Source organism: Podarcis liolepis (genome assembly GCF_965112155.1).
Source record: "Podarcis liolepis genome assembly, chromosome: 14".
NCBI classification, from domain to species: Eukaryota; Metazoa; Chordata; class Lepidosauria; order Squamata; family Lacertidae; genus Podarcis; species Podarcis liolepis.
The window spans coordinates 18,641,560-18,664,253 of record NC_139569.1 but is presented as its reverse complement, the minus strand read 5'-3'; the positions used below and the strand labels follow the sequence as shown (position 1 = coordinate 18,664,253).

The following is a 22,694-nucleotide window of genomic DNA, read 5'->3' as shown; positions in this document are numbered from 1 at the left end:
CAGGGGTCACTCCCCAGAACCTCCCCGTTGCAGCTTGCTAAAAGGGTTCTGCTTTGTACTATGCATAAATTTACTCTGCAAAACCTTGTCCAGCGCTGAGAGGCCACAGATAGCCTTGAAAAGGGGCTGTGAACTGTTACTGAGAGTTCAAAAGCAGCCTAGGCAGCACACTACCCCCATGAATGTGTAGAAACTAGCCTACTGTATAAAGGTAACATTTATATTGATTTGTATTTGATTTGTGGTCTTCGGGCTGAAAAATCAGTCCCATGCCTGTTTTAGGGCAAGCTGTAATCTCTGGCAACCAAACTAGAGGAGATCTATGTTCAGATCTCCCCGCTTTCTGTTTTTTGGGGTTTGTTTGTTTTTTTTTTGTAAAAAGCAGCTGGGGTGGGGTGGATTCAGATGAGGGCCACAGCACTGACGGAAGGGGGCATTTAACCATTTCCTCCAGTGCCACTTTCCCAATATAATTTCCCTTCCCAAATAGCTACTTGCCCATTAGGAAAAATTGTGTTGGTGCCTGCAAGTTTTTCCAAAACAGATTTTTAAAAACCTGCAGCTTTTTAGTCAGAGGTAAAGACAGAAGGGCAAACCCCCCACAAACCCAGAATGGCAGCTCAAATTTCTCTCATATACACATCCAAACACAGAAATAACTTCATCTGCTATGCGCTAGTAACATTGTCCTACTTTTAGAGAGGGGCAAATCTGCCAATTTTGGTTCTTTCTTTCAAGTTCTCCCTCCCTATCCTTCTCTCTTTCACACATTGTATAATAAAAACACAATGCTGTCCACATTTTCACATCAGTTTGCATGTCGTTGTTGTTTTTACGGCATGAAAATTCATCAGCATCTGACTCAGATCTCTCACAACATGCATGAGTTTGTATGCAATTCTTCCCAAATATGCACATTCTTGCAAAGTATCCCCCCTCCCATTTAAGTGCATTTTAATGCATATTTTACCCACGAAAATGCATTTTTGTACCCGCTGTGTGGCTGGAGAACTGCATTGCAAAGTTTAGTAAAGTGTGAATGTCGAAAGGTGGCTGTGCTTTGGTTTTAATATTAATTCAGAAATTATCAATCGGACCTTTGGAGGAGAACTAAATCTAATTTATTCCCCTACCTTACAGGGCTGTTATAAGGCTAACAGGCAGCGAATATGAAGCACTTCAAACATTTCAGTTTAGCATAGAAGGGAGAGGACAGTGGGAGTGTGCCAAAATGGAGCAAGCAGCCCCAGTCAATGCGAACTACAATTCATTAGAAGTCTCTCCAGGCGCAGTTCCTCTGTGATAAGGATGGCTCTGTTGGTTGAGACCAAAGGCTGATCTAGTCCAATATTCTGTTCTCTCCATAGTGGTTGTGCTTCAGCACAAATTCCTGCTGCCCCCGCGCCCCCCTTCTTGCCAGGGAGAGTGCATTGGGGGATTTTTCAGTCTAGTACAGAAGGGGAACAGCAGAAGTGTGCCAAAACTGAATAACCAGTCCTGGTCTGCCTGTGAATATTTATGAGGCTGCCTCAGGCACATGAAGAGCAAATGTTTCTGAGCATCTGACCTGCAAACTGTGTTTGCAGAGGAGAGAGGAGTCCAGTTTCCCAGCTACGATTTCAGGCTGTGCATGAATCAATCTCTGAGGAACAGGAAATAGGACTGAGTTGGATATGACCACACACACACACACACACACACACACATATGAAATAAGTAAGAAAAGTGAGGCGATGCCACTGTACTCTGTACACACAGATGTCGCATCATGCACCTTTTAATGTGAAACATTACTAGGGGTGTGTGAGATGACAGGAACACAGGAAGGTGTCTTATACACAGTCAGACCATTGGTCCATCTAGGTCAGTTTTGTCTACACTGACTGACAGTGGCTTTCTGGGGTTTCATACTGGGAACATTCCCAGCCCTACTGGGAGATGCTGGGGATTGAACCTGGACCTTCTGTGTGCAGTACAAATGTTCTTCTGCTGAGCTAAAGCCCATATTTTCCAGTGAATTTATTTTTAATATCCTCTGCGTATCCAAATTAACTTAATTTGCTCATTTATTCATCTACTTCAAATATATACTCTTATAAAACTGCAGGTTATTACAATAATCCTGCCAATGATCTTATCCGTTTACAATTTATCTGTAAATATTCAATAAACCATTTCCATTCTTTTATAAAAAGTTTGTTATCTTGATTTCTTATTCTTCTGGTAAGTTTCACCATGTCTGCGTATTCTGTAAGTTTTTGTATCCATTCTTCCTTTGCTGGGACTTCTGCTTCTTTCCATGTTTGGGCGAGTAACATTCTTGTTGCTGTAGTTGCATACATTAATAAGTTTCCATGCATTTTAGGTAGTTCTGTCCCTATAATTACCAAAGAAAAACTTCTCAGATTTTTTAACAAAGGTTATTTTAAACATCCTTTTCATTTCATTATATATCATTTCCCAGTAAGCTTTAACCTTACTACAAGACATATAATAAAAATAACCTTCTTTCTCTTTACATTTCCAACACTTATTTGATTTAGATTTATATATTTTTGCCCATTGTCTATTAATGCATCTTTGTGCTCTCTCTCTTTCCAGATTGTGCTGTGGTTCCAGCAAGGTGAGCCATCGGGCGTGGATGCCTCAAGCCCCACACCCCATAACTTGAGATCTGGATTGTTGGGGGCAGCCATGTCGAAGGAAGAAGCGGGCTGTAAGCTGGCCTCGGTCTACAAGCACAAAGAACGCAAGCCCAAGAAGCCCCACTACATCCCTAGGCCATGGGGGAAGCCCTATAACTACAAGTGCTTCCAGTGCCCTTTCACCTGCATGGAGAAATCCCACCTGTACAACCACATGAAGTACAGCCTGTGCAAAAACTCCCTCTCGCTGCTCATCGAGTCGGACTGGCCCTATAAGAAGGGTAACCTCCTGCACCCGGATCTCCGGCTCCTGCATGCCACAGAGGCTTCACGGACTCGCGGGAGGTCCGATGAGCCCGAGATGCGCGCCTCGGGGGCCACTGGAACCACAAACCACAAGCAGGCAGCGGACAGAGAGGGCAGTGGAGACAAACTTACAGGGACTGAAGACCTGGCCTCAGAAAGGATGAGTGATGAAGCCAACCAGTTCCAAGAGGAAGAGGAGGAGGAAGAGGAGGAGCTGTCTGGGCTGCTGCAGGACATGGACTCTGGGGAGAAGAAGGAGAAGGCGAAAGAGGCCAGCCCTGCTGGGGAGGACTCGGCAGAGCCTGACATGAACACCTTGCTCTTCCGGTTTAAAAATAAGAGGGATAAGCCTTGCAAAGACCCCGCACCAGACTTCATCATCACAGATGTCTTCTCCTTGAAGAAGCATGTAGTGAAGGGGAAAGAGCCGCCTTCCCCTCTGGAGTTAGAAGCCAAACCAAAGCATTGCAAAGTGCCCAAAAAGTGTCCCGGGACAGGCGGGGTCCTGATGGAACAATGGAAGCTAGTAGCCAACGGGCAAAGGAGAGGCACCAGTGAGGTCCCAACGCTGTCTCCCGATGGCAACATCATCCCCTGTTATCCTCCTCCGGCATACGGTGAATACCATGAACCCCAGAGCCTCAACCTCTCTTTGCTGGGGATCAACTATCCATTGAACCCCAACCTCTTCTCTTATCTCAGCCCTTCTGTGACCAGCAGCACCACGCCACACTCCCACCTAACCCAGCTGCCTTTCCTGGCCTCCACTGCCCAGCTGATGCACCCCCATTCTGCTCATTTCCAGCCCCTGCAGAACCCCGAGAGGTCGGCCTTCCTGCCCCGCTTCTACTACCCACTCCTCTTCGAGCATTCTTTCGGTTCAGCGGAAAACAAGATGGCCACCGCCAAGCCTGAGGCCCAGCAACAGCCCGCAGCCGCCGTGCCCACTCCTCCCCAGGCCAAAACCCCCACAGAGCCCCCCAAAGCTGGCCTGCTGAAGGTGCCAGTGCTGAAGACCGGCCATCCTTGGGTGAAAGGGTTCCGGGAAGAGCCGCCTCCTCCAGAAACAAGCCACAAAGCGTTGCTGCTCCAAGCTGAAGAGGAGAAATGGCTGCTCCATGAGAAGGAAAGCGGTTCTTTCCTGAGTGTCAACAGCCTGTGCAGAAAGCCAGTCCCTGATGCCTACCGGAGCATCGCGGGTTTAAAAGAGGGGGTCGCGCTTCTCCCCAATAGTGTCAGGAAGGCAGAACTACCCATGTCCACTTGCTTGGATAGTGGAGGGACCAACCACAGCAACCTGAAGAGGAAATTTGCAGGGAACGGCCTTGATTTTGTAGGCTCTGATGTACTGACTCCTGCAAAAGTCACATACCAGGCCAGGTACGATGCGCTACATAGCCTCCATCCCTAATACATGCTTCGTAAGATATCCTGTGTGGCAGGAATGGGGAATCTCAGACTCAGGGGCCAAATGCAGCCCACCAAGCCTGTCTGTCTGGCTCTTGGGATTCTCCCGTCACACCCCCTCTCTCCAGGCCACACCCTTCAGCAGCCCTACTTCATACCATCCTTGAGCTTTTTTGCCTGGCAGGGATGTTTCCTTGAACTCTGATTGCACGGCTGGAGGAGAGGCAGGGGTGTGTATATGTAAGTAGCCCCATGTACAAAGATAACATTCACTTCCATTGCTCCACCCACTTTTGCCTCTGGCCGCAAATGGGCATGTGGCCTCTGGAAAGTTGCTTGGAAGTGAATGTGGCCCCTCAGGTGAATTAGGTTCCCACACCTGCTCTATAGCTTTGCAAGCAATTCTTCTTTTCTTTTTTAAATGAATTTTCCGCAATATGTATACATACAAATATAAAGTGGGGAATGAGATTAGGGTTACATCCGGGGTTATCAAGCTAGGGACCTCTGTTTTAACAGGCTGCTGCAGAGTCCAGGCCTGATGCTGAGTGATGGGCACACAGACCAGAGACTTGTTAAAGCAAAGCTTAGAGTTGTTTGGAACACATGATGCAGTCAGGCCACTTTGGCCATTCAGGCTGTTACTGCCTACTCTGTTTTGCAGTGAGCAACCATGTATCTTCCCGCCCACCAGGCACATTGGTTACTTCCAGACAGTCTGTTCCTTGAGCATTCATCTCGATTTGTTTGCACAGGGTCTGATGGGAGGTTAGATGGCATCAGCTATTTACTGAGCTTTCATCTCAATTCATTTCTGAGGATGTTAGATGAAGTTGAGCCATTTTTATCCCCCTGCTGTCCGGTACATTTTTCTGTCACTTTCCTTATCACAAAAGTCTGTGGGCATGTCTTCAGGCTGCTGTGGTATTTGGCTAGGAATCAATCACATACTGGCAAATGAAGGTGATGTCATTAAAGCTGATTGGGAGTTGCTTGGGAGCTCTTGCAGAACAAACCTGCTTCCCCGAAGATTACAATAAGGGAAGTGGCTGGGAAGCTGCACTGCTAGGTGTGGGGTGACACTTACTTTGATGCAACGTAATCTAATCTCCCTGCACACAAATCAGAAAGATTGCTCGTTAAATAGCCAACATCATGTAATCTTATATGATGTTCCTCTCGCTGCCCTTATCAGAAAAGTTCATTGCAATGGTGGTGGTAGGGTTGTTGAAGAATACATGGAAATAAAAAGCTGCAATGCCCTGTGGTTAAGCCACTGTACAAAACAACATCTGCTACTAGGGAGCTGTCATTGAAAATATTACCAAAGTGGTATTTGGCACCAAGGAAGTTATCCTTGCTGAACCCTAATGCTTCTCCTATATGTTAGAGAGGGTGAAGTTTGGTCAGTACATACCTCCACATGTGGTAGGATTGCCACAGGTGCAAGAGTTTGGGAAGGTGGTATGCCAGGATACCAATGTGATTCCCGGCCAATGGATACATTGACCAATGCTGGTCAACACTGGACCAACATCCATCTCCAACACTGTGTTTCTGGATATAAATTTAGACATTAATCATAAAGAGCTGTTGAGCAATTGTAGCTCAGAATTGGAAGACACTTCAGAATGTAAATATTGTACAAAAAAAGTGGCAATGGTACAAAAAAATGTGCTCTTTCAGAGAAAAACACAAAACAAAGGGTAATGCCAAATCAATTTAAATTTTGCAATGTGAATTTGTTGATGTGATTGATTCCCACCCAAGAATAGTTACAATCTGAAAGTGCCCCTTGCAAACTCATTCAACCAAACCAGAGAGGTCTTATTTTACCTTAGATGTTGTTCAGGTTATTTGCCCTGCTTCATTAACAGTTCTCTTCCACCCTGTCTGTTTTTTGTCCCTCTACCTTTAGCAGTTTGAGAGCTGCCCCTATGCAACCCTCAAAGTCTCTGGACCATTGGCACGTAGAACTCCATGCCTGCCCACCTGAAGACCAGGAAAAGATTGGCGGCTCTGACATTTTATCCCCCATAATTACACCTTCAGACCACCTACTTCTCAAGCCAAGCAAAGCAGAAGCTGTAACTGTTGACCCGAGAGACCCAGAGGCAACAACAGTGCTCATTGGTGACTTGTCGAAAACTTTAGAGGAGTATCAGGATGTGGAGAAGAAGCTCTCAGACCTGGCCAAAGAGGACAGCCCAGCACAGAAGCAGTTAAGGGACCAGCTAATCAAAATCCGGCAGGAACTGTTCCATATCCATCAAGCGCTGGAGAAGGCAGCCAAGCCCAGTGAAGGCCCTTTGGATCTCTCAGTGAAAAGGTCCTCAAAAGGTTTGGAGAAAGGATACCACGACAAGAAGGAACCCAAGGATGCCCTTGGTGTTGGAAAGGTCTATGACAAAGATCCAGGTTCCACCAATAGATGCTTGGTGGTGGGTGAAGCTAGCGAAGAGGATGAGGCATCTGATCGTCTTGTTGAGACAGAGAACAAAACCATTGACCTGTTGATCAAAATGAGTCGTTCAGAGGCTCTCCGGAGAAGCTCCTCTTCAGACACCCACCTGGGAGCCGTCATCAAAGCCGAGGTGCTCCCACTTACTGTCCCACTAGAACTCAGGCACGTGATGGAGCCCTATTATAGCCGTACCACCAAGTGTGAGGCAGACTCCAGTGTCCTGCTGTGCACAGATGGGAGACCCAACCCCAACCAAGGCCCACCACTTCCTGTGACCGAAGACATCCCGACAATGGGGTGTCGAGCCATCCCACGCTCCCTGTCGTGTGGTCTGCCAAACGAGACAGACAGGGTGTGCATCCACAGTCCTATAAACACAGACCCGTGATCCTCTCTGCCTGCACTTGCCCAGAGCGCTTCGACATGTCCCCTGCCCACAAAACTCCCTTTCCACACTCTTCCCGCCAACTCCAACAAACAGTTGAAAAAGGCTTTGAGGTCTGGAAGGTGCCCTACCCATCACAATGGCCTCTTGAACTTTCTGCCATGAAATCCAGGTGGATCATAGAGCACCCCCTTTTCAGATATTTATGAAATTGAGCTGTATTTGGAAAGTCCCATCCACACCTATAAGTCCTCCTCTCATTGTGTCCCCAATCTGCAGACCTGGAGATGGTTGGGGAGCAAATGAGATCAACGCCTTTTGCAAGGACATATGTAAGAAGGGGATCTGCCCCATTTCCTCCCTTATCAGCTAAGCAAGATACATTTTCTGATAAGGCTTGCTTCCAGATTACCTGTTTATTAAGCTGTCATATGGATTGGGTTCCACAGAGTTTGTAGGGCGCTCACTTAGGAGATCCCTATCCCCCTCACAGAGCTACAACTCCCATAGTTCCTTGGGAAGAGGGATTGACTTAAACCACTCTGGGAAATATAACCCTGTGAAGGGAATAGGGATCTCTAAGCAATTCTCAGCACCCTTAACAATCTAAAGTTTCCAGGAATCTTTGGGGGAAGCTGTGACTGTTTAATGTGGTATGGCACTGTTTTGTGTGTACTTACTTACTGGTTTAGTACTGGAAAATGTTGGGGAAGCTTGTCACCAGCATTGTTGGCACAACTAAAAAGCACAATTCTTTTCTTCATGTGAATTTTAAAAGCTTCCCTTTCCTGACAATATTCAGATAAGTGGTTATCTTTCTACATCACAGCTTCAATTGTTAGACTGGTTTAAGCATCATTCCCTGTCCTGTCCCTATAGTTTTATGAAAGGAGTTACACAGGAATGGCGAATTTGAGTTCCTCCAATGTTGTTGGACACCAGCTCTCATCAACCCCAGCCAGCATGGCCGATGGGTAGGGATGATGGGAACGGTAGCCCAAAAATATCTGGAGGGTTATAGATTCAGCATCCCTGAATTTTAGCTCCAATAGAATTTACAGCAAGCAACAGTTTCCAAGGATTCTCTGCTGGAAACCAAGCCACTGAAACTGGTATAGAACTGACACAAGCTTGTAGTTTAGACAGGGTGCAAGGAAGCAAAGGATCCCATAGCAATTCCCCAGCCCTCCCATCTGCTGAAAGAAGTGACAGTGTTCAAAATTACCGCTTGTCTTTATGCAGTCCTATGACAGGGATGGTGGATGGGGACTTGTGGCCTTCCATTGTTATTAGAATGATAAGAGTTGGAAGGGACTTCCAAGGGTTATCGAGTACAACCCCCTGCAATGCATCCGTGACAGATGGCCATCCAACCTCTGCTTAAAAACCTCCAATGAAGGAGAATGCACAACCTCCCGAAGGAGTCCAGGACTCTGATTGTTGGGGGTCCAGCAACGTCTGGAAGGTCACAGGTTTTCGATCTCTGCACAGTGCCCTGGGAGATGGCAGCATTTTGAGATTTCAGGAGGGAAGGGAGTTTTCTTGGCCTAGCCCATGGTTCTGAGAAGGCAGTGAATACCATGTGAAGACAGTGAAGGCATCAGCATGGTGTCTTATTCCATAAGGGATTCTGCACACATTGCAGTTATTCTACACACAGAAGAATATGAATTAAAAAATTGTCCAGTATTGTCTTCAGATACTTCTCTGAAGAAGTGTGCGTGCACACAAAAGCTTATACCCAGAACAAACTTAGTTGGACTCTAAGGTGCTACTGGACAATTTTTTTATTTATTTTGACTGCGTCAGACCAACACGGCTACCTACCTGAATACAGAAGAATATGAGTTTACCATAATGTGTAAGTTTTCCGGAAGTGTTGTTTACATCACTAGAATGCCAGAAGCTGTTTGCTAGTTTTGCTTTCGTTTCGTTTCTTTAAAACAAAACAAACAAAAACACCATACTTACACAACACAGGCTAACGATGTGATTCAATTGTCAGCAGAGACTATTATGGAACAGAACTGTATTCAAGGCTATATCCACAGTGGGTATTTCCAGATGACCTGTTTATTGAATATTCATCCCGATTTGTTTACAGGGAGGCTAGATGACATTGCAACAAAAGCAAGTATCATTTCACACTTTCTGGTCACTTTCCTTATCACACATAAGCCTGATTCTTTGAGGAAGCAGGTTTGCTGTGCATGAGCTCCCAATCAGCTATAATGGCACATCCTGAATATGCTGGCATGTGATTGAATCCCACCCTAAGATAGCAACAGTCTGGATGCACTCTGCTGGCAACTGCATCCAAGGTAGGCAACAGGGTTGGGTTTTTTGTTCTTTTGTTTCTAGAGAGCTGGAAGCAGCATGAGAGAGATGACATTTGCACATCATATCAGGGATACACAAATACACAAAAAGTGGCCTTACATCAAGCTGGACCATTATCCCATCTGACCAAGCACTATCTGGTTTGATTGACAGCAGCTCTCCAAGATCTCAGTCCATTGTCTTTTTGAGACGTGTCAAATTAATGAATTTAATGGATTTATGTTTTGCTGCCTTCACCATTCAAAGATTCCCCAAGCCAGCTTAACATTCATCAGAACCATAAATACAGTATGGTAAAGGCAGGCACTAAAAATAAAAATGCTTTTGCTGCACCATAAAAGCAGGAAGATCGGGGAAAACTCACATATAAAACTCAAACGCCTCATCATCAAATTAACCATGGGAAAAGGCTACTTACTACCTGTGGCTTCCAGGGACTGAACCTGCTGTCTTCCATATGCCAAGCAGACGCTTTACTACAGGGCTGTGGGCTCCACTTCTGGGTGCAAAAAAGGAGGTTTGCAGGTTTTGGAGAGCGATAAAAACAAGTGCACCATGGGCAACTTTCTCAAACAACTTTCAGCTCCTAGCTCCATGGTGGCTACACAGAACCTCTGGACTCTGGAGTCGGTGGTAGTATACCACTGGATGCCCACTGTGAGGGAGCAATAACTATTAAGCCCTGCTTTTAGGTTTTCCAGAGGCATTTGGTTGTCCACTGTAAGACATGGATGCTGGACAATAGGAACCATTCTTCCAATACAGCAAGGCTCTTCTCGTGTGTGTGCATGTGTGTGTCCAACCATTTGTTGGGAATGCCTTTCCAAAGGCAGGACCTACCATATTCTCTTACCTAATGCACAGGAATAAGGGATCACAGCTGCAGGAAAGGATGTCAAGCTAAGAGCCCCAAAGTAATTTAATGTGTGCTAAATGTTATCACATGGGCCAGGGTTGGGGAACCTGTGGCCAGCTTTCAGCATCCCAGGAATGAGAAGCTACATTCAGCCTGTGGGCTAGGCTAAATTTGACAGGCAGGTAGGGTTGCCCACCTGCCAATCACCTGGTGTCAAAATGACATCAGGTAACCTATTTTTGATGGCGTGCTTTGCAAAAAAAGCACTCCCCAATCAGATGATAGCTGGTGCTTCAGAAACGCTTGCAAGGGGCTTTGCAGGCACTTGTTCATCCAAGCTGCACCTTTACCTGCTTCACACCTGACATAATATGTGACATCAGGTGCAGGGCAGCTGAACGTGGCTTGGCCAAAACAGCCTTGCAGGCTACATGGGGAGGCTTGATGATGCTCATAGGCTGGAGGTCCATCACCCTGTTGCCCTCCCACAAAATCTGGAAGCCGACAGTGGATGACATAGGCCCATCCGAACTTTACATTTAAAGCAGGATCACTTCCCTCTAATAATCCAGGAAACTGAAGTCTGTTAAAGGTGCCGAGAGTTGTTAGGCGATTCCATATCCCCTCAAAGAGCTACAATTCCCAGTGTTTACTGGGAAGAGGGATTGATTGTTAAACCACTCTGAGAATTGGAGCTCTTTGAAGGGAACAAGGAATCGCCTAACAACTCTCAGCACACTTCACAGACTACAGTTCTCATGATTCTTTGAAGCCCTGGCTGTTTTAAGTCGTACAATTACTGTTTTTAAACGTGTGGTGCAGAGGAGGCCACGCTGTCTATCAGCAAAGTGCTCTACTAGCGATGTTAATGTAGGAGGACATTTCCGCGATTTGAAAAGCTAAGCTGTGAACATCCAAATGCTGGGGTGAGAGGAGGCACGTCCAGAGTTTGCCACAACATTGTCTTGTTTGCCCACACTTCCTATCACAGCATCCACCACCACCACAATCACCCATGAAATGCAACAGTCACTCAAACACCAATGCTGGGGCAACACCCCACTGCACTTCGTGCATCAGTCAATGGCAAAACACTGGTGAATAAATGATACATGCTATATTTATTTATTTATAGTGTATGGTGCTGTGGGGAGGGATATCACTGGGGTGGGGGTGGGATAAAGAGTATTATGTGTTATTTATTGTCCACAGGTCTAAAGAATGTAAAAAATAAATAAATTAAATTTTAAAAAATGAGTGGAAGTGAATAGCCTGATCTCTTTGCTAGGGTTATTATTGCTATTGTTGCAGAGGCAGCCTCTGCAATTGAAGTAATATGAATCATTCCCTCTCCTTCTGATGTTTATGTCTTGCCTAAACAGCATCACCCAAGAGAGAGGTATTAGCAGGCCATATATATAATTTATTTAGACCGTTTGTACCCAGCTTGTATCTGAACAGCTTACAACCAGTCAATTAAAACAAGATGGGCAAGCACTGTCTGCAGATTTACCACCTGAACAGCATGACACAAACGGGGGGGGGGCGCGGGGGGGAGCAAACCTGGGCACCAATTCTTAAAAGTTCAATAGTAGTCCTTGTAACGAGAAGTTCAAGTGTGACTGATGGATCTGGTCTCTGTTACTTAAGGGGGAAGCCTGAAAACAGTTGAATGAAGACCAGGTGTGACTAGTGGGCACAAAATTGCTAACTGACTGTTCAGGGATAATGGACAACTGGGGAATGGAATGGAATCTCCCAAAAGAGTATTGGCTGGGTGCAACCCTGAGCGAGAGGACCCTCCAATAGCTCCCGCTTGGACTCCCAACACGCTGAAATGTTTGGACGTTCCTTCACTATGGTAGCCATTTAGCTGTTAAAGCTTTGGTAATAGACTTGTCTAATATTTGGCTAAGCCTCATTATTAGAAACACATTCTCACCCTAAGCCCTGCAGAACACTGGCTAAGATTAATTTCACTGTCTTTCCTAAACCGAAAAAAATAAAATAAAATAAATTCTTCCAGTAGCACCTTAGAGACCAGCTAAGTTTGTTATTGGTATGAGCTTCCGTGAGCTCATACCAATAACAAACTTAGTTGGTCTCTAAGGTGCTACTGGAAAGAATTTTTTTATTTTGTTTCGACTACGGCAGACCAACACGGCTACCTACCTACAGTGGTACCTCGGGTTAAGAACTTAATTTGTTCTGGAGGTCCGTTCTTAACCTGAAACTGTTCTTAACCTGAGATACCACTTTAGCTAATGGGGCCTCCCACTGCCATTGTGCGGCTGTCGCACAATTTCTGTTCTCATCCTGAAGCAAAGTTCTTAACCTGAGGTGCTATTTCTGGGTTAGTGGAGTCTGTAACCTGAAGTGTCTGTAACCTGAAGCGTCTGTAACCCGAGGTACCACTGTATTTCCTAAACTGGTGATGGCAATCGCCTCTTTTCTCTGAATCATTGGCCTTTGTTGGTTTACTGCAAAGAGCCTGGATTCACTCCAAGTCCAAATAGCAGCAGCACCTGACTGATCCACTGATCATTGTCTTAAGATCACATGGTGCTTAAAGCTGATAATCGGGCCAGAAGATCTACCTTGTCCTGACTGCATGTGACCAGTAAGGCTACACATGCTGCATTTGTCGGATCTCATTTGTCGGACCTCAGGTTTGGGAGCAGCTGGGACCCTCCAGGTCTCTCTGTCTGGTCCTCAGGACTCTCACTGTTCCTGCTTTGAATACCATTGCCCAGAAGGTGTCCATGAACCCTGTTGATGCCTCTTCCTACTGAACAAAAGTAGCAGAGTGGGGGGGGGCATGGTTCAGCTTTCCCTCCTTGGCCACAATCTTGGCAAAAAAAGTATCCTCCTGCCACAGAAATTAAAATTAAAATTAAAATTAGATCTGATGGCAGTTCCCCTGCTCTATTGTCTCCACACAATTCATGGCAGGGCAGATACCTCCCTTGGCTTTAAAGAATAATAATCGCTCTATAAGGTGGCCATCAACACATGGTGGAATTGATCACACAATGGCGTTTGCAGAATACACACACAAAAAGTGTCCAGAGAAGAGGCTCACAGGCTCCAACACAAGACAACTTTACCAAGGTCACCCGGTAAGTCAGTAAGAAGATGTGGAACAGCAAAGCACCTCCACGCCTGGACTCCTTGCTCTTAACTAGTAGCAATAGTAATACTGATATGAATACTAAAAAAAGGGGTTTTCTGAGAACAGCAACAACATAGCTGCTGGGCAAATGAAACAATGGAGGAGGAGGAACCTTTCCTGCTTATGAACTGGAGGAGAGAGCGTGGAGCGAGGCAATCAGATTTCAAGTTCAAAAAGCAAAGTGTTTACCTTTGTGTTTAGATAATTGGATAGGAGTTGAGCGATTTGCAAGACTTATCGTGGCTCAGATCACGCCCTGAGGACACCCAGCTTGCTCCAGTGCCAGCCACATTACATGGTTATTTGGTCAACCTAAGGAAATCTGATAGTCAGCCATTACTTCTCCTTTATGGTACAGCCCAGCTGATAGGCATCTGAGTTGGTCTCAGGTGAACAAAGAAGGAAGCTTGCCTTGTCCCAGTCTCCCATACCAACAAGAGCACCTGTCTCATGTTTGCATTTGGGTCTCTGGGGTGGACAAATGGGTCAAATGAGAAGGGCAAAAGTAGAAGAAAACCTTGTCTGTTCTTTATTCAGCATTTGTTCTTATCCATTGGGGGCGGGGTATGATTATAAGACAAGGAGTGCACCTCCTGAATTTGTGTAGAGGTTATACATCTTTCCATCAATTTACTTGTTGTTCCACACTTTCTTCAGCACTTTCCTAACCACAAAACAACCTTTAAAAAGTGGATTTGTTGCAAGAGAGTGCTTTAATCCACTTTAATTGCACAAACCTAAATTTACAGTATGTGACTGAATCCCTCTCACAAAAAACTGATTATCTGGAGGCACCCCAGAGCAGGTGCAGGAGGGAGAAAAGACCAAGGCTGGATTAACCTCTCTCCCCCTGCAGTATAGAACTCATTTTTTTACACTTCTCTCCTACACTTCTTCCAAGGAGCTTAAAGCGCCATACATAGTTCTCACCACCACCACCCATTTTATCTTCACAACAACCTCATAAGGTGGGTTTAGTCTGTGAGAGAGGTACTGGCCAAAGTCAGCTAAGAAGCTTGATGGCTGCATGGGGATATGAACCACCCTGGCTGTTGGGATGAAAGATGTTCTCTAGGCTGTATACAAAGTGCTGTATACCTTTAAAGCAAGTTTGAAGCACATTCTTTGCCTCAAAGAGATGGTGGGCCATTTGCTGGACAGGGGTCCCCAGCCCTGAGTAAACATTACTGAAGACTCATGGCCACAGGGGTGGGACAAAGGTGGATAATATTGCACTATATTACGTGCAGTGCAAAACATCCATCTTAATTCTGCTCCCGGCTGGTTGTGGAAAAGTCATGCCTCAGCGGTGCTAACAGACTCTAGTGTGGAAACAATCCTGTTCCTAAAATGTCAGGATTTTAATTTTTATTTTTAAACCACCACAAAGCCCTATGATGCTCAAAGGAGGGATACCTGAAAAATCAAATTAAAAATTATTTGAGAAAATCACTCATTAATTTATTCCACTTTTAAAAAATAATCCATTTCTTGCTCCATGGATTACCCTGCGATGACTATTCCAAATACAATTCCTCAGATAGTGATAGGCTTCCTCCTTATCTCCAAATTAAATGCATTAATGCATAACTTAATTTATGTCTACTCTTCATATATCCCCATTTTGCTTTGTGCTGGATTTCTCATTTTAAAATATGCATTGCAATGAAGGTGTGCAAGTTCCCCTACCAACACCCCCATCCAGCACTCAATACACTCAATAGTTTTTACGGTATGTTCTCTCATTTATTAGTTGGACTGATGGATCCTTCTGGTGGTCATCATTGAAACTGCAACAAAACCTTTGGATTTAGAAATTAGGAGGTGCTTCCAGGCCTGTGTTTATAATGGAATGATGTTTCTCAAGCACATCTTCTCTTCTCTTCTCCTTTCCTTTCTGCATCCACATGATCTTAGTGACATAAAAGTGTCAGCCTTTATTCTCCCTACCCCATTTAATCCAGATTTACCAACTTCAGGAAAATAAATTTGATTTTCTTAATTAAAAACAACAACACTGTCGCCACTCACCACCCTTCTGCGATGCATGAATGACCCATTTACAGTATGAAGCCCTCTTCTGGAAGCACCCTATGGTAAGAATGAAAATTTTAAGCATTATGGGGTTTCTTCAGCGTCCTCCTTCTCATTAGCCCACGGGAGGGGAACCGGTGGCACCTCCATACCGCTCAACTTCAATATCCACCATCCCTGACCATTAGCCATACTGGGTGGGACTCATTAGAACTGGGCATCCAACATTTTGAGGGCAACAAGTTCCCCCTGCTACTGCATCCTCTACTTTTTCGTTTTTCTTTTCTCCCTCTCAAGTCTGTTCCTGTTGAATCAAGTGTTACAGGATTTTTTTAGAATGATTGGGGGGGTTGCCCCTCTAGCATGCAGTGTGTACCCCTCCCTTTGTTCACACACAATGTCTCCTCAAAGCACCACATAACTCACGACACCACACAATTTCCAACGTCGTTCTGCTCAGGGAAAAGATGGCTACCAAAACTTGGGAAACTGGTAAAAGACAGCCATAATCCCTGAAACCTGGGATCAGGTACACAGCAGCCTTTTGCATAGGAGATAATCACTGGCATCCTGGTAAATGGGTGCCAGACAGATAGTCATCCCGTGGACAATAGCGAACCATCCAGGAATGGATTAGGTTCTTGGTCAGGACAAAAAAGTATGATAACTTGACCGGGAAACCAGGAACTTGTAAATATTTCTTTTGTCTTACTTAATGGGTGTAAGGTGGAGGTCAAGGGAAGGATGGGGGCAAACCTGATGCTCAGGTTTCTGTCATCAGGCCCTCCCAATTTGTGACGTATGCATGATGTAATTTTCTTAGGGATGCGGGTGGCGCTGTGGGTAAAACCTCAGTGCCTAGGACTTGCCGATCGTATGGTCAGCGGTTCGAATCCCCGCGGCGAGGTGAGCTCCCGTCGTTCGGTCCCAGCTCCTGCCCACCTAGCAGTTAGAAAGCACCCCTAAGTGCAAGCAGATAAATAGGTACCGCTTTATAGCGGGAAGGTAACAGCGTTTCCGTGCGCTGCGCTGGTGCTGGCTCACCAGAGCAGCTTCGTCACGCTGGCCACGTGACCCGGAAGTGTCTCCGGACAGCGCTGGCCCCCGGCCTCTTGAGCGAGATGAGCACGCAACCCCAGAGTCGGTCACGACTGGCCCGTACGGGCAGGGGTACCTTTACCTTTACATGATGTAATTTTAGGGGTGTTGTGGGTATCTTTGTAAAACTGATAAAAGTGGGAGCAATCTTTTGTTCTGGGCGTCTTCCTGCTTCGCCCATGCAACGGGTGGAAGTCCTGTTGCAACAGTCGTTTGAATAAAGACCAGGCCTCCTGGCTGGTGTCTGGTAATCCAAGTGAGCCCAAGGATTTTCCTATAACACAAGCATGCAACCCTCTCTTCAGGTTCTTGTCTACTAGGAGCAAAGGAAGCTACCGTAGACAGAGTCAGACTATTAGTTCATCTTGCTCTCCCCAGGAAGGCTTACCTGCCACCTTCATTATACACCAGGCGAAAACATTTCTCTTCTCCCAGGCCTTTGGCTAATTGAACCATGTATGGACTGACCAGTCACCCTCTCCAGGATCTCAGACACTTTTCCCAGACCTACTGGGGGATGCTGCGGACTTCTTACAAGCCAAGCAGGTACTCTGCTACCAATGAACTGCACAGTGGAGCAATTCGGTAATTTTAGATTCTGGATTTAATTCAGTTTATTTTAATTATGTATGGTCATGTGGAGGAGGGCGTTGTTGTTGTTTTATGCTTTGCCCAGAGGCATCCCAAAATGATTTGCAATATAATAAAAACATCTATAAATGGCATATATAAAAACAGTTAAAACAATTGTGTTTATTTTTAAAACACATTTATATAAACAGTTTAAAACATCAACAGTGCAATCAATTAAAATCCAATACCTACTGGGATAATTCATATTCCACATTTAAATGCAAATGAGTATTGCTTTAAAATGTGGCAAGCATCTGGGTGCCCTCTTGCTCACTTGCCTGAAAGGGACCCTGAATTTCAGCCCTGTACTGCCCTGCCCTGAAGGCACCACAGCAGCTTTTCCATACACCTCCTTCATTCTCCATGCCTCAGCTTCTCTACCTGTTCACAGTCCTCAGCCTATACCCCAAGACCATAGCTGTCAACTTTTCCCTTTTCTTGCAAGGAATCCTATTCAGAATAAGGGAATTTCCCTTAAAAAAAGAAAAACATTGACAGCTATGCCCAAGACACTACTTCTGCTCATGGGGACCGTGTACAGATCAGCTTTATCAGAGAAAGCCAATGTAATGTAGCAGGTACAGCAGAAGTGTGCAAACTGTGGCCCTCCAGATGTTTTTGGCCAGTGGTCAGGGCCAATAGGAGTTGTAGCCCAGCAACATCTGGGAGGCCAAAGGTTAGCCACTCCTGCTTTACATAATTTCAAGTGCTTCCTTGTATGTTATCTCAGCAATTATTTCAACAGCCTTATTGGTAGTGTAGTGAGGGCTCCCATCTTGGATGGCTTTAAATGCAGATTAGGAAAATTCATGGAGAATAAGGCTATCAGTGGCTACTAGCCCCAATGGCTGTGTCTCCCTATGCTCTCAAATGCAATATAGACTAGGGTTCAAAGCTCCAACACAGCAACAACAAAGCTCACTGGTTGATCGGATGGCAATCATTATTTCTCTCTCAGCCTAAGCAACCTCGCAAGGCTGTTGTTGTGAGTGTGAAGCTGGCACAAAAATATAATTAATAAATGGATTCGCACACACCCTGCCTTACAGGCGGTAGATAAGAAATGGAGGTGACAGGGGACCATTTTGTGCTTCCCACTGGAGGCAAGGAGAGCCTAAGCACGAACAAACCCATGGCCGAGGTGTCGCTAGAGGCTTGGGGGTGGCTTTCAAACATGCCTTGACAGGCCTTCAGCCTCAGAAAGGTGAATGGGCGCCAGAGGCCTAGTTGGTATGTTTGTTTATCTCAGCGTTTAAAGCAACAACAAAAGGTCAGAGTCCGTTGCCGTGGGAGATGCTTTTTTTTTTTAAGCCTCCCACAGCCTTCCCACTGTCCAGCTGAGACAGGCCTATTTACTTGTCAACTTCAGTTATTTAATTCATTTCACCACTGTTAAAGAAATAGGCCCAACTCAAAACGTGAAGACCCAGCAACTTGGGGGATGCTGAACTGAGAGGGAAGGAGATGCATTTGCAGCTCTTGCTTGTGCAAAATACACGTTGGGTCACAGTGGGTGGCTTCTGGGTTCCTGGACCTCTTGCAATATCTTACCAGAAGTCAGAAGCCACAGCCCCACAACCGTGATAAGTAAGGCTTTGGTTGCAGGGCAGCGGCAGCACCTTCCCGTTTTACCTTAGGTGGCAAAACAGGATGGGCCGCCCCTGGGCTCTTGTCTATTTTAACTTGAGCGCCTTTGTGTTTACCCTGGCAAAACAATCCTATTGACACAAGCATTGGGCAGCAAATTCCTGTCACTAACAACAGAGCCCTGGGAAACTTATCTCAGTGGTATATTTGAAGGGAAACAGGAGAATACTCTAGGTCTCTCTATAGAGCAGTTTGCAAACCAGGGGGGAAAGAGAACAGCCTGGGCAACTTTGATCACAGGTAAGTAGTCCTAAACTTTCTTCCCTACTTCAGCTAAGACTATTTACTATTTGAGTCTGTAGTCCGGCAGTTTGGGCTAATGGTCTAGGCACCTGGGTGACAGATAATACCCTGCACTGCTCAGCAAGTCCATCACCCCAGGATTGCTCAAAACTGTTTTCCCCAGAGTAGTAGTAAGGTAAAGGTAAAGGGACCCCTGACCATTAGGTCCAGTCATGGACGACTCTGGGGTTGTGGCACTCATCTCGTTTTATTGGCCGAGAGAGCCGGTGTACAGCTTCTGGGTCTTGTGGCCAGCATGATTAAGCTGCTTCTGGCGAACCAGAGCAGCGCACGGAAGCACCGTTTACCTTCCCGCCGGAGCAGTACCTATTTATTTACTTGCACTTCGTGCTTTCAAACTGCTAGGTTGGCAGGAACAGGGACCAAACAACGAGAGCTCACCCCATTGTGGGGATTTGAACCGCCAACCTTCTGATTGGCAAGCCCTAGGCTCTGTGGTTTAACCCACAGCGCCACCCAAAAGCTTGATCTTAGCTCAAAAGGTGGTATTAGATAGAGTTGGATCCACTGGAAGATGGATGGTGATTTACAGTAGATCCAAAAGGGTTTCTTATGTCACCTCCAGTCTATCATTATTCTGTGGGAGGGATTTAATCACATACTGGAAATTTAGGATTGTGTACACACTATGCCTTTAAAATCCATTCAAAGCCCATTCTTTCCCTCAAATAATTTTGGGCACTGTAGTTTGCCCCTTGCAGAGTTGCAATTCCCAGCAAACCCTTAACCAACTACTGTGTCCAGAATTATTTGAGGGAAATAATGAGCATATAGTGTATACAAAAATAAAAAGAATCCTGGACTTTTTTGCAGTTTGGGGGAGTGGCAGGGTTAAAAGTATGCAAAGGGTAGGGGCATGGGGGAGAAATATGATTCAGTTCACATTTAAAGGTGAGGCTGCTTAAACCACACTTAAACAATACACAGACTGAAACGGCACCATCCTTTGAGATTTGCACTTCTTCACATTTTGCAATACTGTTCCCCAGCCAAGCACTAGGGTACTGTGTGCATAAAAATGCATATATTCATAATAGCAACATACAAAACTGCATTATATTTTTGAAAACTGCCTGTGGTTTGTCTTTTTGAAAGGGGGAAAGGATGGATTATACCTTGGAAGACACACAACGGAAGGAGAAACTTCTGAGGACTGTTTATGCCCTCCAAGTTAAATCAGATGCCACATTTCAGAAAGCCAGCCCTCTCCTGAACAGCCACCCTGGTACAGGCCTGGTGACAGAACACCAAGTGCACCAGCTGGCCGAGAAAGCCAAGGTCATCTGCCATGACCTGGACAATATCAAAAACTCCCTTTACTACCGGCAAGATGAACTGGTGCAGCAGATCCCAAACCCCAACGGCAACCATTATGGAGGTGTGTGTGGAATTCACTGCTCGCTTGATGGGCTTATCTACATGACTAGTGAAAATGCACCAAGGGTCCACTTCCTCAACCGCTCAGGCCAAACATTTCAGTCTATACCATGTGTGGAATGGAAGAAGAATGAGACTTTTTTGCCAGAGGACGTGACCGTGACCAGGGCAGGGATGGTGGCAATTACAGACCTGGTCAATGGGACTGTCCGCATCTTCAACAACCACTCCAAGTTCTCCAAGGGAGAATGGCTAAGAATTGGGAAGTTTTGTTCCCCCAGGGGAATTGGAGTGGATACATCTGGAAAGATTCTGGTGGCAGACTACACGGAAGGAAAAGTTCATAGCTTTGCCCTTGACCGTGCTTTCAAGGTGCAAAGCACCCACTCTGTCTCCAACCTGTGTGGGCCACGCTACGTGTGCTTGGCCCCAGAAGGAGGGTTTGTGGTGAGTGAAGAATGTGGTGATGTCAAGCTCTTCAGTAGCAACCACAAACTGGTCTCTTCCATCACCAGCAAATATGGCCACTGCTTTGGCAATCCCTCTGGGGTCTGCACTGATAGAGAAGGCAACATCATTGTGGCTGATGAACAGCACCAGAAAGTCCACTTGTTTCCCAGGAGTGGGTCTCCCATCTGCCTGGTTTCTAAAGGTCTGCAGAGACCAATGGGAATAGCTTGTTCCACCCAGGGGTTGCTGTTAGTTGCTGATAGTGGAGATAACTATGTCAAAGTCTTCAAGTACCGTGTGAGACCCCATTACAGCTCTGACAATCTTTGTATATCCAGTGACAGTCCAAACCTAACTCCTAGAGGGAGAGCAGAGTAGGATTATTCCATCATTCACCTCCAGGCATCTTCTGCTTTGACCTCTGCCACACTACCTCATCTGACAGTACAGTCAGTTATCCAAGTTTTTCTAGCACTCAAAAGGACTTGCTGCAGCAAACTACACCTTTGTCACATGGTGGACTCAAGCTAAACAGCTTAGATCCCAATATCTGACCCATATCCATATCTTGGATGTTATGACTGACAGAGGGGGCCCTTTTGGTAGTTCCAGTACCCTCAGAAGTTCAAGGTGGCCTGGAGAGGGCATTCTCTGTGGCAGCCCCTACATTGTGGAATTTCTTCCCCACAGAGATGCGACTGGCACTTTCAGTATGCCAAAGGCATACTGGTCTTCTTCCTGGCCTTTGACACGTGATATATATAGTTTCAGTGCCCGTGCTATTCTCTTGACTGCAATTTGTTTTAAAATGATTTTAAATCACCCACCTGCAATTCCCAACAAGTGGTATTCAGAGGCATACTGCCACTGACAGCAGAGGTAGAACATAACCTTTGTGGCTAGCCCTAACTGGCATGGGAGTTGTAGTCCAAAGCAGATGGAGGGCACTTGGTTGGTGAAGGCTGTACTACCACATCTGAAGCTAGCTTAGGGGCTACAGAGAAGGCCGTGAAGCCCATATAGTTCTGTCCTCCAACACCAGCCATTGCCCCTGGCATTTAACAGTGACTGTCACACCCTGCCCAATGGTAGGGCTGGCCCAGGATAGCCCTTGAGGAAGAAACCTGGTTCTTCTAAAGAGCCAGAGCCTTTTAGGAGCCACAGACATGCCATTATTATTAAAGAGAAAGTTTTCTCTTATGTATGTTTTCATGAAAAGTAAGATTACCTGAATTATATTTGTCACTGGTAATGTTAAAAACTAGAGTAAATTATAATAAAATTATCTGATCACAGACTATAGCAGGATATTTAGAAGGTCAAAGTAATAAAAGAGGTCAAAGACTCCCCACTGTTTCTTGTCTTATTTATTTTGTTTTTATTCATAACGTTTAGAAATGGATGCCACATATTGCACCATATTAACTGGGAGGCAATTTGGGGTTTACTTTCAGAGCAAAAATATATGCTGTCTACATTTCATATTTTAAATTGTGACTAACTTCATTTGCGAGGATTGTAAAGGGATACGTTGATAAATGCAATTACAATGAAGCAATAGGGAAATAAGGGCAGAA

At 45.5% G+C, this 22,694-nt stretch overlaps 2 protein-coding genes across 2 annotated transcripts; both read left to right on the top strand.

Moving 5' to 3' along the window:
- The first annotated feature begins 1,825 nt into the window (after nucleotides 1–1,825).
- On the top strand, nucleotides 1,826–11,642 carry PRR35 (proline rich 35). Its single transcript, XM_083473654.1, has 2 exons — nucleotides 1,826–4,331; nucleotides 6,277–11,642. Exons 1-2 carry the CDS (start codon nucleotides 2,695–2,697, stop codon nucleotides 7,208–7,210), a joined length of 2,571 nt encoding a protein of 856 aa, XP_083329780.1. The 5' UTR covers nucleotides 1,826–2,694; the 3' UTR covers nucleotides 7,211–11,642.
- Nucleotides 11,643–17,591: 5,949 nt separating this feature from the next.
- On the top strand, nucleotides 17,592–22,466 carry NHLRC4 (NHL repeat containing 4). Its single transcript, XM_083473845.1, has 2 exons — nucleotides 17,592–19,227; nucleotides 20,386–22,466. Exon 2 carries the CDS (start codon nucleotides 20,395–20,397, stop codon nucleotides 21,493–21,495), a length of 1,101 nt encoding a protein of 366 aa, XP_083329971.1. The 5' UTR covers nucleotides 17,592–19,227; nucleotides 20,386–20,394; the 3' UTR covers nucleotides 21,496–22,466.
- Nucleotides 22,467–22,694: the final 228 nt, after the last annotated feature.

What these genes read in the sequence shown, in the direction of transcription:
- PRR35 (XM_083473654.1), top strand. Translation starts at nt 2,695, where the DNA reads ATGTCGAAGGAAGAAGCGGGCTGTAAGCTGGCCTCGGTCTACAAGCAC. An exon ending in AAAGTCACATACCAGGCCAG is followed by an intron (nt 4,332 to 6,276) that starts GTACGATGCGCT and finishes CTCTACCTTTAG; the next exon opens with CAGTTTGAGAGCTGCCCCTA.
- NHLRC4 (XM_083473845.1), top strand. Translation starts at nt 20,395, where the DNA reads ATGGATTATACCTTGGAAGACACACAACGGAAGGAGAAACTTCTGAGG.